The 15,211-nt window shown below is 51.0% G+C and overlaps 3 protein-coding genes across 9 annotated transcripts in view; 1 reads left to right on the top strand and 2 right to left on the bottom strand.

The window, feature by feature from the left end:
* The window catches only part of Rnf123 (ring finger protein 123), a 28,361-nt gene extending 26,781 nt beyond the window's left edge, over nt 1-1,580 (top strand). For all 4 annotated transcript variants that reach the window (XM_036192068.1, XM_036192070.1, XM_036192069.1 and 1 more), the window contains 4 exons: nt 586-728; nt 877-971; nt 1,078-1,163; nt 1,237-1,580. In XM_036192068.1, the coding sequence (XP_036047961.1) occupies nt 586-728; nt 877-971; nt 1,078-1,163; nt 1,237-1,357 (445 nt within the window). In that variant the 3' untranslated portion in view covers nt 1,358-1,580. The remainder of the gene's footprint in view (nt 1-585; nt 729-876; nt 972-1,077; nt 1,164-1,236) is intronic.
* Nucleotides 992-4,006, bottom strand: Gmppb (GDP-mannose pyrophosphorylase B). Its single transcript, XM_036192073.1, has 9 exons — nt 3,626-4,006; nt 3,431-3,511; nt 3,289-3,337; nt 3,009-3,151; nt 2,651-2,809; nt 2,478-2,556; nt 2,277-2,404; nt 2,014-2,196; nt 992-1,929 (listed from the first exon to the last, which is right to left on the bottom strand). Exons 1-9 carry the CDS (start codon nt 3,752-3,754, stop codon nt 1,798-1,800), a joined length of 1,083 nt encoding a protein of 360 aa, XP_036047966.1. The 5' UTR covers nt 3,755-4,006; the 3' UTR covers nt 992-1,797.
* A 3,221-nt stretch (nt 4,007-7,227) lies between these two features.
* Ip6k1 (inositol hexakisphosphate kinase 1) overlaps nt 7,228-15,211 on the bottom strand; it is a 40,335-nt gene continuing 32,351 nt past the window's right edge. For all 4 annotated transcript variants that reach the window (XM_036193112.1, XM_036193111.1, XM_036193113.1 and 1 more), the window contains 3 exons: nt 11,478-11,659; nt 8,475-8,650; nt 7,228-7,907 (listed from right to left, as the gene is read on the bottom strand). In XM_036193112.1, coding sequence (XP_036049005.1) covers nt 7,398-7,907; nt 8,475-8,650; nt 11,478-11,659 — 868 coding nt within the window. In that variant the 3' untranslated portion in view covers nt 7,228-7,397. The remainder of the gene's footprint in view (nt 7,908-8,474; nt 8,651-11,477; nt 11,660-15,211) is intronic.

Here is a 15,211-nt window from a genome sequence, read left to right as displayed (position 1 = left end):
CATTGGCTCCTGCTGTTAAGGGGTGGAGCAAGCACATGCCCTGACACTTGGAGACTCAGCGTGGCCACCAGAGGGCCCCAGCGTTCCAGTTCTCTTGGCTGGAAGCCTGGCTTCCCTCTTGAAGAGCAAAAAGGGCTCAAGTCTGGGGAGAATGTCTTTTTTGTAGCTAATGTTCTCTAAGTGATTTTGAAGGATTCATGTATTATGGGTTAGGTGGAATCCTCACCCTTCTCCCTTTAGATTTCCTTATTGATGTGTTGGTAGTGTATGTGGGTGCTCATGCAGAAGTCAAAGACAACTGGGGGGAGTGGTTTTTTCCTTCCATTCTGTGATCATTCAAGTTGTCGTGTTTGGTAGCAAGCACCTTTTACTCTATAAGCCATCAACAGTACCCTCTTCCCTTTAACTGGAATGTAGGTCGTTTGGGGCCTACTGGGACCCAGGACTAAGAGTGTTGGTAAGCATCAAGATGCAAAGAACGAAGACATCAAAATTAGGCCTCTGGATAGTCACCCAACCCCACCATGGAGACAGTTTTCACATAGGTCAAGGCTTTCCCACTACCTATGCATCTTCCCTATCTAGGACAGAGCAAGCCACCTCTGTGCTCCTGGCTGATCCCTGCTTCCAGCTCCGTTCCATATGCTATCTCCTGGGGCAGCCAGAGCCCCTAGCACCTGGCACAGCCTTGCCTGCCCCTGACCGGAAACGCTTCTCTCTACAAAGTTGTAAGTGGGCCAGGGGTGGGTCAGGAAAGAGTTTCAGGATTTCCTGAGCTCAGGATCCTCAAGAACAGCAAATTCCCTGCCTGGGAGTGTTGAAGAGGCACTGAGTTCTAGGCCTACAAGGGACTGACTCCACCTCCCACTAACCCAGATACGGATTATATCAGTGCTGAGGAGTTGGCCCAGGTGGAGCAGATGCTAGCACACCTGACTGCTGCGTCTGCCCAGGCAGCAGCTGCCTCCTTGGTGAGTGGGGCTAGACCACACAGGCTCATGCCATTTTAATACATTTGTGCACACGAGGGTAGGTACAGGTACAGCCCCAACCCACTCTCCACTCTCCACCCCATAGCCCACCAGTGAAGAGGACCTCTGCCCCATCTGCTACGCCCACCCCATCTCCGCGGTGTTCCAGCCTTGTGGCCACAAGTCCTGCAAGTAAGTGGGCCCCATGGACTTGGGGAGGCAACTAGGACACACAGGCAGGGCTCACCCCACCCCCCTCTTGTAGAGCCTGCATCAACCAGCACCTGATGAACAACAAGGACTGCTTCTTCTGCAAAACCACCATTGCATCTGTAGAGGACTGGGACAAGGCAGCCAGCACAAGTGCTACCTCCTCAGCTGCCTAGGCCAGCCGAATGCACACAGCTCGCACCATCCTGGGCCTCCACCATCAGACCCAGACCGAGCTCTGCTTATGAGCTCTTCCGGCCCCGTTTCCCATCACCCTCACTCTTCCCACCTCCATCCATCTGCCTGTGTGTAGCCCCATTGGTGGGAGCCCAGCCTCATCATGCCTGAGCTTGACTTGCAATCCAGGCTACAGTGAGCATTAAATTATTATTCCATACAGCCCTGGCCCCAGCTCTTCTTGTGGGAGTGGGGCTTGCGGGTTATGCTCAGCAGGATCCTGTCAGTTTCTGTCCCCATCAGAAGCAGATGTCCAACAGCTTCAGATTCCCCCATTCCTCCCTAGACAAATGGCACCGTGTCCAGGGTCTTCTGAAGTGTTGAGTGACTGCTACACAGCTGAGGGTCAAGAGGGGGCGTGGCCAGCCCTCTATATCCCTCACATGATAATACGAGGCTCTGGCACCGACTCCCCAATAGACTTGTGGGGCAGCACACTGGCTCCATTGAGGTAGAGTTCATCATTAACTATGACATCTTCGCCCAGCACTGTTACGTTCTCCATGCGCACCTGCGGGTGGGGGAAGTGAGCCTTGTTAATGGGGCACACATATTTCCTGCTCCTGTCCCCACCCAGCCCAGCTCACAGACTTACCCACTGACCCACACGACAGCGCCAGCCCACAATACATGACTCAAGCCAGGAGTGGGAGCGGATGTGAGCATCCCGAAGCACCGTGCACCGCCGGATGCACACGCCATCCTCCACCACCACACCAGGACCCAGGCTTACATTGGGGCCAATGCTGCAGTTCTGACCGATACGGGCACTTGGGTCCTGAGTGTTGAGGAAAGGAAGAGTGGGTCATCTGTCCCCAAATCCGAAAGGATTAGTGACAGGCTGGACAAGGGCCTCACCACGAGTACATTCCCCACAATGCCAGGGCCTGAATATAGTCTCTCTGGATGCTTCTGCCTCAGTGACTGCAGGAAGAGGCACATGCCCGTGAGGAAGTCCTTGGGCTGTCCAATGTCCATCCAGAAACCTGTAGGGAGAGATGAATCAGAGGGCTCTGCCTAGCCACAGACTACCCTCACCCTATGACCTCTCTGCCTCACCCTGAAGCTCCATGGCATATAGCTGCCCCTCCTGGGCCATAACTGGGAAGATCTCCTTCTCAATGGATGTAGGCTTCAGCTGTGGAAGTGGGCAACTCGTGAGCAGGTCATCCAACAGAGGCCTGCTCCACCCTGGCCCCCCCCCCCCACCCCGGCCGTTCTCTCCTACACACCTGGATGCGCTGCAGTACAGCAGGGCTCAGGATGTACATGCCTGCGTTGATCTTATTGGATACAAATACCTGCGGCTTCTCAACAAAACGGTGAATGCGGCCTGTGTCCGCCTCACATACCACCACACCATACTTGGAAGGCTCTTCCACCTTGGTTACCTGAATATGAAGGTGGAGTGTACCTTAGATCTAGTCCAGTGTTCTTTTTCCTTGATACACATGCCTAGCCCGCCTCTCAAAGGCTTTGCCCCAAAATATTCTGCACAGCTTTGCACAACACAGAGAGTTTAAGACTGAGGGTTAGGAGTGACTGGGTATGAGGGTGGGGATGTCAGAGAAGGAAGACTTGGTCTCTTACCAAGATGGAGCCCTCTTGGCCATGGTGTCGATGGAACTGCACCATGGCTTGGAAAGGAAAATCACAGATCACATCACTGTTGAGAACGAAGAAAGGGTCTGCAGTCTCAGAGAGTAGGTCTCGGGCCAGTGCCAGAGGCCCAGCTAAAGAAGGGGACAAGTCATATGTTACCACCGTGCTAGAGGCCTAGGACCTTAGACTCCGGAGACACTCATCCAGATTGGATAACACCCTTTACTGACCCTAAATCTTGTCCCAAAGCCTTCCTTTTTCTACTGACCTGTCCCCAAAGGCTCTTCTTCATGAGACATGGAGATTCGGATTCCAAGCTAAAAGGAAAAAGTCATCTGATTATATTGTCCCTCAATAGTCAGCCAAGCCCCAGGGACCAAAAGAAAGGACTAAGTCCATGCAAGCCTCACCCTCTGCTCCTGTGCCTTCATTTCCTTTTCCAACATCTGTGACATGTAGCTCACTGCCAGGATCACGTGGTCCACACCTGCCTGTCAGACACAATAAGTGGGCTAATTGAGGGGCTCAGTCACAAGGTATGACCACCCCTGGCCTCCTAGTCACTATCTGTCCCTCTTCCCGCCATAGCTGACCCAGGACCTTACCGCGGCAAGCGCCTCCACTTGATGCAGCAAAATGGGCTTATTGCAGAAGTCCACCAATGGCTTCGGGGTGCTCAGCGTCAGCGGCCGCAACCGTGTCCCATACCCACCTACCAAGATCAGTGCCTTCATCGCGCCTGCGGGTGACAGCGGTGGGTCCCTGGCTCCAAAGTACCTACAGGCCTCCTGACGGACCCTGCCGCGCACTCCCGCCGCCGTGCCCTGCCTCGTGTCCTTCACCAGCCAGACTGACCGACTCTGGCCTCACCTCGCCCTCCTGCTCTACCTTGATGTGGGGTCTAGGGGCAGCCAGAACACGGGAGGAGGAACTGGTTGGAGACCGGCTGGCCCGGAGTTCCGGCCGGAGGCGGCGCAGCCGGTGACGTAAGCTGAAAGAGCCAATCGGCTGCTGTCTACGTGGCAGGGCCGTTTGCCGCCGACCGCCCGGCGTTACGCTACGGCAGACGTAGCCAATTAGATTCCCAACGCGCTGGGCTGCCATGGGGACCCGGAGAACTAGCGGGTCAGATGCCCATTGGCGGATCTAAAGGCGGAACTGGAGGAGTTAGCTTGGCTTCCTATCGGAACTGGGTCCGCCACGAGGCAGCCGCCTTCCGCCCCGCCCACCCCCACCCCAGCTCCGGGTCCGCCCTAGCGACCCCGCCCCTCGGCGCCTGCCCAGACCCCCACCTCCAGTACCACTCGCCTTGTCCTCCGGTGCTGGCTCCGACCCCCACCTCCAGCCCCTCGGGTGCTGCCCCCAAGCTCGGCCCCGCCCTTCAGCACCTGTCCGCCCCCGAGCTCCAACCCCGCACCTCCCCTCAGATGGAGACCAAGATGTGTGGGCTACTAGCTGGGTCAGCTCACCCCGAGGCTGTGAAAGTTTCACGAAGACTTGGACAGAGTTCAGTTTCTAGAGGCTTTATTTTGACATACACGACCTGACACAAGCGGGCGGGTAGCGAGTGCAGGGTGTACAGAAAGGAGCCGGCTCGGGCCAAGTACCCCTCTCCATCACACACAAGTTGGACCCGGGGAAACGCAAGCGCGCCTAAACGCCATGGAGCCACGCGTGTATCCAGGCGCAGGTCTTAGGGTATGTAGGCAGGTGTGTAGCTTCCAGGAAAGAGGAGCAGAGAACAATTTCCAGAATTCGAAGTCTTACTTTTCCTCCACAGAAGCAAAGGAACTTTCCCCGGGTTCTCATTTTTCCTCATTAAAATGCAGGGGTTTTTTTTGTTTTTTTGTTTTTAAATGGGCACACACACAACCAACTTACACAGCTGTAAAGTTCAAAGCAGTTTGCATCTAGGGAACGTGCACGTGGCCAGATGTGAGCGAATGAGCAGCGGATACTGAACTAGCCCAGGCCCCTGGCCTCTAGGGGAGAATCCTCAGGCCCACTGCACAGGCCTAAAGCTGGGAGGGGTGGGGTTCCAGGCAAGTTAGTTACTACACTGGTCCCTTTCCTCTTTAAGCACCACCCATCCCATTTCACTCCCACCCATCTCCCGGGGCTGGTGTGGGCTTAGCCCAGGGAAATACTATGGAGAGGGAAATCTGAGTTCCCCAACCCATGATCCCGAGTTGCACTTTGGTCCCAAATTGGGGCTGGGAAGGCAGGGCCTGTCAGGGACAGGGCTCTAGCCTGGGGCAGGTAGAAGAACATTGGCAGAAAGTGTTACTACACACTTGCCACTACCTATCAGCTAAACGAGCTAGCCCTCCAGATATCAAAAGTGCTGAAAAGTGGGGCCCTGCCCTTCAAGAGAAACAGCAAATCCCAGCCTTTCCACACTGTACTGGCAGAAGAACTCACAAGTGGGTACCATCTCCCTTGCTACATGAGAAGCAGAAGGGGCGGTGCCTCCCAAAATCTGGTAACTGCAGAACAGCACATTCCTAGGAGGTCATCCATGGCCCCAAACCTCTCTCTTAACCTCTATCCTGGCAGAGATGTGTCTACACAAATGAACACTTACTGCCCCCATGGCTAAAGCAACAGAATACTACTGGACAGAAGACAGTTGTTACTAACCAGAAATGGGCAAAGCTGGGCCTCCCAGCCCTAAGGAATGGGAACCTGCCCACCAGGGGCACCAGGGTCAGAAGACCAACATTGGGGGCCATCAAGGAGCCTTTTCAGAGTTGCATCTCTGAACCAGGATATTCTGCCATTCGTTACTAGTATCTCTCAAAGGTTGGCAGGATTATCTTCAAAGGCCAAAACAGACATGTCAGAAGTGCTGACCATCGGCCATAGACTTGGAGACTGCTGCTCACCTTGGCAATGGCTAAGTGTAGTGTAACCTGTAGGACACCTACATAATAGGCAGCAGGCCTCTACCATCAAAGGGCTGGTGGCAAAAATAAAGCAATGGGTCAGGATCACCCTGGAGCCTTCACCGCCTCAGTGTTGGTGCTGATAACCACACCCCAGTCCCACAAGAAGGCCACCAGGCGAACACCACTATGGGTCATTCTGCTAACAGCTTTGTAAGACAGCAGAACCTGCTAAGGAAGGGCACAGGAGCAAAGGCTCACCTCAGAAAAGGGAAAGAATACTCTGCTGAGGAGAAGATGAACAAGATCAATATATACTAGTCAACAAGGCTATACCCCAGAAAGCTCACCACGAAACAGGCTGGCAGGCAAATGAACTGGCAGACCCAGGGTTAACCAGACAAAGCTCTCAGCAGACTCTGGGCACCTGTCCCCAGGGTCCTATGTCCATAGAAGCAGACAAGTTTAAAGTTCTCCTTCCAAGCCTAGAGCCTGGACTACCACAGAACAGGCTGCTGCCTTGAGCTTGGCCTGGGGAAGACGAGACCCTGAGCAGAGCACAGGCCCTGAGCCCTGGGAGGGACAGCCCATCCAGAGGCAGCACAGCTGCCCGGACTAGAGGGAGGGGGGGCACCACCCAACGCCCAAGAACTGCAAATACTGTCTAGGCCAGAGCCATTAAAGGCCCCTAACCCTGCTGGGACACTCACTCTCCTCAGTAAACAGAGCCGTGCCCACCTCACTGGAATAGGAGGCTATGTGGCCTCCTTAGGCAAGGAATCTCGGCGAGAGGCTGGCCGGGGTTGTGGACAGAAGAGCAAGTTCACATGCCAGTGGGTGCCAGGGAGCCCAGGGCCTGCCCTTTGCTGTGAGTTGGCCTCAGCTCAGCTTCACAAATCCGGCCCCATGCCAAAATCAGACCCAAGAATGAGACCATCTGCGAAGTCAGCCCTGTAATGCCCTGAGGGCAACTGTCAGGCACTGGCACAACACTAGAAAGGCCCCAAGACACGGGCACTTAGCCTTCCCCATTCTGGGAAGTAAGGGATGAGTAGGCATGGAGAGACCCTGTGCCAGCCAAGGGCTTCACCTCACAATCAGCAGAGCCCTATAACCACAGATCCCAAAAACCATAGGCAAGGGAACCAAAGTTCAAAGGCATTCTGTCTCTGCTGCTGAGCCCGCTGGGGCCACCTCTTCCTTCCTGAGTCAGCCTGGACACAGCAGAGCCACAAAGCTAAGGAGCCTGGCTGAGAGGACGTATGTTCTGCCCTCCTTTACTTATATATATATATATATACATACATATATATATATATATATATATATATATATATGGATTCCAGGCTACAGCTAAAAACATTTCTTTTAGTTTACACCAAAGAGAAATATAACCCTTTAAAAGCAAGTCAGTGTGTCCTCACAGCAAGTTCAGAGCAATGGTCCCTGCCTGTGGGTGGAGGGGAACGGGTCTTGGGGCCCAGAACCGGGCCTACTGGTTCTCGTCCCGCATCTGTTCCATGATGCTGATAAGATTCTCCAGACCAAACACATAGCCCCTGTCTGGCCCGTCGTGAACAGTGGGGTCATCCCGGAAGCCCTTGAATGTGCTGTGTGCGAAGTCGATCATGCGGACATCCACCTTGGGCAGAGGAGAGGGGCCGGCCTCCAGGTTGGTGCTGCTAGGGCTGGTGCTGGGGCCACAGGGGGGCGGCCCCTCAGGGAGGCCCGTGTCCACGTGCTGGAGTCGGGGCTCAGAGCGGCACTCCTTGCCGTCATAGATGACGAGCAAGGAGCTGGAGTAGAAGCGATAGGAAGCCTGCCGCTCCAGCACCGTCTTGAGGCCCCGGAGTTTGCTCAGGATAGGGTCAAAGAGGTCACGGCGCAGGTCCAGGCCATTGTGCAGGTACTGATACAGGGCATTGCGGAAGCCTTCAATGGAGAGTCCACGACCATAGTACTTGTTCCTGCAGAGGTAATGACCTGTGTCCAGCTGGTAGACCTGAAACCCCAGGAGACAAGACCGGGTTGAGTACCAGGAAGGTTTCATGGCCACAAAGTGCCCCCAAACAAAAGTACAAATCCAAAAACCAAAATACCCAACCAAACGAACAAACAAAACAGTCTGCAAGGCACTCTGACCAACCTGAGCTCTTCAGCTCCTCCTACTGGAGCAGGGAGGCCACATTCACCCCAGGTTTTCCCATCATGGAGCTGTGAAAGCCAACACCAGGCCTATAGCCATCACCTTAGAAGCCTGTCTCCAAGCTGTCCCAGGGCCAGCTAACTGACTAGGAATGCACTGCTCACAGACGAGTCTTCCTTGCCCAGTGATAAAGCAACAGGCTCTCTCAATGATCCTACACATGGAGCTCCATCACAGTCAAGTGAGGAGAGCAGGGCTCAGCGAACCCTCTTGTAAAGACACACTCAGCACCCTGTGGGTGACTCACCCTTTCAGAGAGATTCTGGAACAGGCCAGGAGGACATACATGGGTGTCAGGCAGGTATGGGCACAACCTAAAACATGCATTCTGCAGCACCTGAGCTCCCACCAGTGGTGACTCACCTGCATGCCACAAACCCTGACCCCCAGCGTGGCAGATGTGCTCTGCTCACACTTCCGCATCTGCCGGGCTGCCTTCTCAGCTGACGCGTCATCCCCGTGCTGTCGGGTACCCATCTTCAAGTCCAGCACACAGGGGTACTTGAAGTGGTGCACCACATTCTCAAGCAGGAGGAACTCTGGGCCAGAGTCAAGAATGACAAGCAGACTCACTGTCAGCTCCACCCAGGAAGGAATAATGGAAATGGTCTAGGAAAGTGGCATTCTGGCTGGCTTTTGGGAACCTGTTCCTCATACGGGGTTGCTTTGCTCAGCCTTAATACAAGGGGAGGAGCTCAGTCTCACGGCAACTAGGTAAGCTATGTTTGTTGATGCCCATGGGAGACCAGCCCCTTTCTGCCCAGAAACAGAGGAGGAGTGGGGGAGCAGAGGGAGGAGGGAATGGAAGAGGAGGAGTGGGGGAGCAGAGGGAGGAGGGAATGGAAGAGGAGGAGTGGGGGAGCAGAGGGAGGAGGGAATGGAAGGAGAAGAGAGACAGGAAACTGCTGTCAGGGTGTAAAATAAATACAGTTTTTAAAAAGCGGCATTCTGGTCCACTGTAAACTCTATCTGCCTCACAAATCCATAAGTGGCAGCTGCAAACTACTGGCTTCAACAATGCTGGTAGAATATCCGTCACCTGCGATCTTAGAGGTGGGGTGGGAAAGAAAGGCAGGCCTTCAATCCCAACATCCACACTTACAAGACACAGGCAGATGGAGCTCTGTGAGTCTGAGGCCAGCCTCGTCTACAGTGAGTTCCAGGCTGGCCCAGGACTACACAGTCAGATCCTGTCTAAAAAAAAAAAAAAAAAAAAAAAAAAAGTAATAATAAGAAGCTGCAGCAGCAGCAGGGCGGTGGTGGCGCACGCCTGTAATCCCAGCACTTGGGAGGCAGAGGCAGGTGGACTTCTGCGAGTTCGAGGCCAGCCTGGTCTACAAAGTGAGTTCCAGGACAGCCTCCAAAGCTACAGAGAAACTCTGTCTTGAAAAACCAACCAACCAAACAAACAATAATAATTTAAAAGATTGGGGCTGGGCATAGTGGTGCACACTTTTCTTTAATGCCAGCACTCTGGAGGCAGAGGCAGGCAGGCCTTCACCACTGTCCACCTTCCCATGCTGAATCTCTACACACTCAATACTCCCTCCCATCTGCCCTTTCTACGCTCCAGGAAACCTCCACTTTCTGTGTCTAGGAATTTGTCTATTGGAGGCAGCTCATTTACTAGAATCTTCCAGCATTAATCCTTTTATGTCAGGCTTAGCAAAATGCTCCCCCCCCCCCCCCCCGAGCTGAGGACCGAACCCAGCAAGTGCTCTACCACTGAGCTAAATTCCCAACCCCATAAAATGCCTTTAAGATTCACTCATGACATGTAGTACATCAGAATTTCATTCCTGGCTGGGCTGGAGAGGTGACCGAACAGTGGAGGGCACTGGCTGCTCTTGCAGAGGACCCAGGTTCAATTCCCAGCACCTACATGGCAGCTCAAAACCATCTCTAACTCCAGTTCTGGGGATATGAAATCTTCTTATGGCCTCCACAGGCACCTGGCAGACACATGGTACACATACATACCTACAGGCAAAACATTCATATACATGAAATTAAATTAAAAAAAAAAAAAAAAAAAAACAAGATTTTCAGACTGGCATGGTGGTGCACACCTTTAATCCCAGCACTTGGGAAGCAAAGTGAGTTCAAGGACAGCCAGGGCTATGTAGAGACCCTGTCTCAAAAATAAATAAACAAATTCCTTGTATACCTATGACCTATATAATTTTCCATAATATGTATACAAGACACCTACTGATTAGTATTTTTAAATGTTGGGGTGTGTATGTTACGTTGTATGTGTGGTAAATATACTTGATGGATGTAGGTGTGTGAATATGAAAGTGGGTACACATGTGGAGGGCAGAGGTCAGGTATCTTTGCTTAATTGCTTTCTACCTTTAATTTTTGAGACAGAATTTCTCACTGGACTTGAAACTCACTGATCAAGCTAAGCTGGCTAGCCAATGAACTTGAGGAATCTGTCTATATCAGGCTCCACCCTCTCAGCACTGTGATTACAGGCACCAATAAATAAATAAAATAATAAAAAGAAAGGAAGAAAGAAATGAAGAGAAAGAGAAAGAAAAAGGAAGGAAGGAAGAAAAAGGAAGGAAGGAAGGAAGGAAGGAAGAAGGAAAGAAAGAAGAAAGAAAGAAAGAAAGAAAGAAAGAAAGAAAGAAAGAAAGAAAGAAAGAAAGAAAGAAAGAAAAAGAGAGAAAGAGAGAACAAGCAAGCCAGAGAAAGGGCACAATGTGTGACATGACATGGTGGCTGTACTCTTGAAACAGCCATCATCCTGTGCGAGACCAGCCTGTCCGCAAACACCATGCCATGGAAGGAAGAGGGGCTCCGAAGGCCCATCTCCCCGGGGCTTTGCACTTAGTGGTTGAGAGGGAGAAAAACACTTTCCCACCAGTGGTGTACGGTACCCAGATTCCTGCAAATAACCCCGTGCAACTTCCTGGAACACACAACGGGGAGAAGCGGAGCTAGTCGGGAAGAGGAAGATTAGTGGAGGAGACACTAGAGAACATAAGGGGTGCATGGGATCAAAATACATTATGTACACATAGAAAAATCACCTTTAATCTCAGCACTCGGGAGGCAGAGCCAGGCGGATCTCTGTGAGTTCAAGGCCAGCCTGGTCTACAAAGTGAGTTCCAGGACAGACACCAAAACTACACAGAGAACCCTGTCTTGAAAAAACAAAACAAAACTATTATGTCTAATATATGCTAATTATAAAAAACCAAACACTTAAAAATGCCTGTCTTGAGAGTGAGAGGGTAGAGCAAATGCCTGGCCAGGAATGAAGCCCACGGTTCAGTCCCCAGACCAGACACAAGGTTAAGAACCCAACAGCCTTGCCATTTTCTCACACGATTTCAAATGAGTGCACAAGGATACTGTAGAGTTTTCGGTCCTTGGACTCGGAGCGCATCCGGCTCAGCTGCTGCTTGTGGCAGCGCAGGCTCCAGGGGTTGTAGCTGATCTTCTCAGAACTCAGACCGCTATTGCTGTCCAGCATCTGGAAAGGGACATCTGAGTGGCTGTGTAGCTCCACCTTTGGACTCTTTGCCTCCTGGGAGCTAAGAAGGAAGAACACACATACCACTAAGAGACAGAGAACTCATCTTTAGGGACACAGGTAGAGAAGATTCGAACAAGCCTAGCCTGTCACTCAGAACCTACTTACTGGTGGTACTAGCCCCAGGTAAAGTGAGTGAACAGAATAAGAGCTTTCCTCCTGGGCTTCAGAAAACTGCCTGAAAAATAATCATGTCTATTACAGCATATGATAACACTTCCCATTTAATTAGCATCAAAAGAAAAATCTGGACCCTGGCAGTATGGGCCAGTGGGTAAAGGCACTTGCTACACAAACCTGGCAACCAACTTCACAAACTCGTCCTCTAGGCACACATAAGGGACATGCACACTCACAACCACATATCCAATAATAAATGGTACTTAATTTAAATAGTAAAAAAAAAAGGCCAGGTGTGGTGGCTCACACCTTTGACCTCAGCACTCAGGAGGCAGAGGCAGGCAGATCTCTGAGAGTTTAGCCTGGTCTACAGAGTGAGTTCCATGACAGTCAGGGGTACAGAGAGACCCTGTGTGTGCATAGGAGGTGGGGTGGGAGACAGTTGGAAAAAAAAAAACCACTAGGTACTGGAGAGATGGTTCAGTAATTAAGAGTACCTACAGCCTTTGCAGAGGACTGGAGCTTGGTCCCCAGCACCAACATGAGGGGCCAGGAAGATCTAACACCCCTGTATACTTTGCAGGCACCTAAACTCAGGCATACATACCCCCCACACAGACAAACATATATACATGTAATTAAAAATAAAAATATAAATAAATCTTTAAAAGAAAAGGTAAAAACTAGAACAAGTACCACGGAGGATGTAGAGGCTGGAGCCTTCCTTGTACACTGCCGGTACGAACATCAACTACTATAGGCCCTGACAAAGTACTTTGGGGTCTTCACAGGATAGGTGCAGAGCATGCCAGTAGTCCCAGATGCTCAAGAGGCTAATGTGGCAGAACTGTTTGAGCACAGAAGTTTAAGACCAGACTATCATGGGCAACCCAGAGAAATCCTACCTAAAAAACAGGATTGGGGTTGGGGATTTAGCTCAGTGGTAGAGCGCCAAGGCCCTGGGTTCGATCCTCAGCTCAAAAAAAAAACTGCTTTCTGCCTCTGTTTTGGGGTTGGAGATTTAGCTCAGGGGTAGAGCACCAAGGCCCTCAGTTTGGTCCTCAGCTCCGGCAAAAACAAAAAACAAAACAAAACAAACAGGATTGACATCTGTGAGTTCAAGGCCATCCTGGTCTACAGAGAAAGTCCCAGGACAGGCTCCAAAGCTACACAGAGAAATCCTGTCTCAAAAAGCAAAAAAAAAAAAAAAAAAACAACAAACCAGGATTGGCTCAGTGGTAAAGATGGCTCAAGTGGTTAGTCCCGGGTGGTGGTGGAACACATCTTTTATGTCAGCACTCAGGAAGCAGAGGTAGAAGAATCTGTGAGTTTGAGGTTAGCCTGCTCTACAGAGCTAGTTCCAGGACAGTCAGGACTACACAGAGAAATCCTATCTAGAAAAACAAGCAAACAAACAAACAAAAGATGGCTCAGTGGTAAAGCACTCACCGCACAAGCCTGAGAATTGGAGTTTGGATCCCAGAGCCTGTGTTATGCTGGATGAGTGCAGTAGCTAGGCTGGAATTCCAACTTCAGAAGGCAAAGACAGGGTGTGATAGCTATTCTTGGTTGTCAATTTGACTGCATCTGAAATGAACTAAAACCCAAGCAGCTGCGTACATCTGTGAGGGAGTCTTCTTTAACCATTTTAAGTGGGAAGACCCACCTTCAATCTGGCCCAGACTGTCTGCTGGAAGACTATATAAAGAACATGGGAGAAGGAAGCTTTTGCTCTATGCCTGCTTGCCCTCACTCTAGCTGACCAGTTCATTACTTCACGGGCATTAGAGGCTACTTCTTTAGGATTCTGGCTTACACCAAAGACTAACAGAGACAGAGACTCACGGACTCAACAACTACCGGATTCTCTGACTTTCTATTGGGAGATAGTCACTGTTGGAGTAGCTGGCCATTCTAATAAATCACCATGAGAGAGAGAGAGAGAGAGAGAGAGAGAGAGAGAGAGAGAGAGAGAGAGAGATCAGTTCTATTCCTCTAGAGAACTCTGACTAATACACAGGGGATTCCCAGAAGAGCTAAGTATGAGCATCAAGATAAGCCATACTGGTGAACTGTGAGCTCTGAATTTGACTGAGAGACATTGCTTCAATGAATAAAGCAGAGTGATTGAGAATGATTTCTGATTTCAACCTTGGCCTCCAAATGCATGCACACCCACATGCACATACACCCTCCTACACACACACACACACAAATGGGGGAACAGTGTCTGAAAAAAACCTGGAGTTAAAGAGGATTACTTGATTGCAACTTCACATCTAGGTAAATACTCAAAAAGGGGCTAAGGCTGTAGCTTAGTCAGTAGAGTGCTTGCCTGCCATGCATAAGGTCACAGGCTTGATCTCCACTAGACACTGTAGTGCATGCCTGTAATCCTGGCAGGAGATAAAGGCAGGAGGATCAAGAAGCTCAAGGCTACCTAGTGAGGTCCAGACGTGCCTGGCAATATAACCTTTCACACTCACAAGTCCACAAAGCCTCACTGCTAGTGAAGCCATACACTCTAGGAATGTACACAGAGTCTGTGGCATACAGCAGAGGCAGAGCATCATTGCAATTTCAAATGTCACCTTCTTTCCAGAAATGCTCTTCTCCAACTGTGCTTGCTGACACACACAACCCAGCAGGTCTAGTGTGTGCTCAAAATGCTGCCCCTCCTCTAAGCACCAAGTATTTGGGATACCTTTGTGACGTTTGTTAAAAGGTCCCCATGCAAAGACCTCATTTCTCCTGAACTGAACTACAGGAGTCCAACAATGCCTGCAACCCTTCCCCAATTTCCCAAAAGCAGATGCAGCTCCACTTTAGAAATCACTTGCCAAGTAAACCCAGACAAGTTGCAGGTCTGGATGGGGGCCCTGTAGGACTTGGCATTACCTCTGGAGTTATAGTCCTGGCCCTGGTGAGTGATCTCCACCTTTGGTATGACTCAGCCATCTCTGCTAATAGACCAGAGAGGTATCTAGTCAATGCTGACACAGCTGGCACCTTCACAGCAGACCCTGATGCTAAATCCACATTCACTAGCTTTTCACCATGATTCATAAAGCAAAGGCTGTCGCCTTGAAAAACAAAACAATTCCCTCTCTAAAAACTGCTAAAAGAGAATCATCAGTCACTACCTACTGACTGGAATGCCTGTCTCCCAAATGCCCAAGTTAGGTCCTACAGCTGTCAGTCAAGAGGAAGCCCCTTGTGAGTGATGGAGACCAAGTAAAGGAAATGCTCTTGCAGGTAGAAGCCCTCAGAGTACCCAACACCAAGCTATGCATCTTCATTAAGGTGTGGGTGTGCAGCATAAATGAAGACTTACCCCAAAGGACAGGGGAGGAACAAGCACACAAGGTCTCAGTATATGAATAGGACCTCTTAATGCCTAAGTGAGGGGAGTGGACTGCCCTGGGCCCTGAGC

Source organism: Onychomys torridus, chromosome 7 (genome assembly GCF_903995425.1).
Source record: "Onychomys torridus chromosome 7, mOncTor1.1, whole genome shotgun sequence".
NCBI lineage: Eukaryota > Metazoa > Chordata > Mammalia > Rodentia > Cricetidae > Onychomys > Onychomys torridus.
The sequence above is the reverse complement of the archived record's forward strand: the minus strand, read 5'-3'. Positions and strand labels throughout refer to the sequence as shown.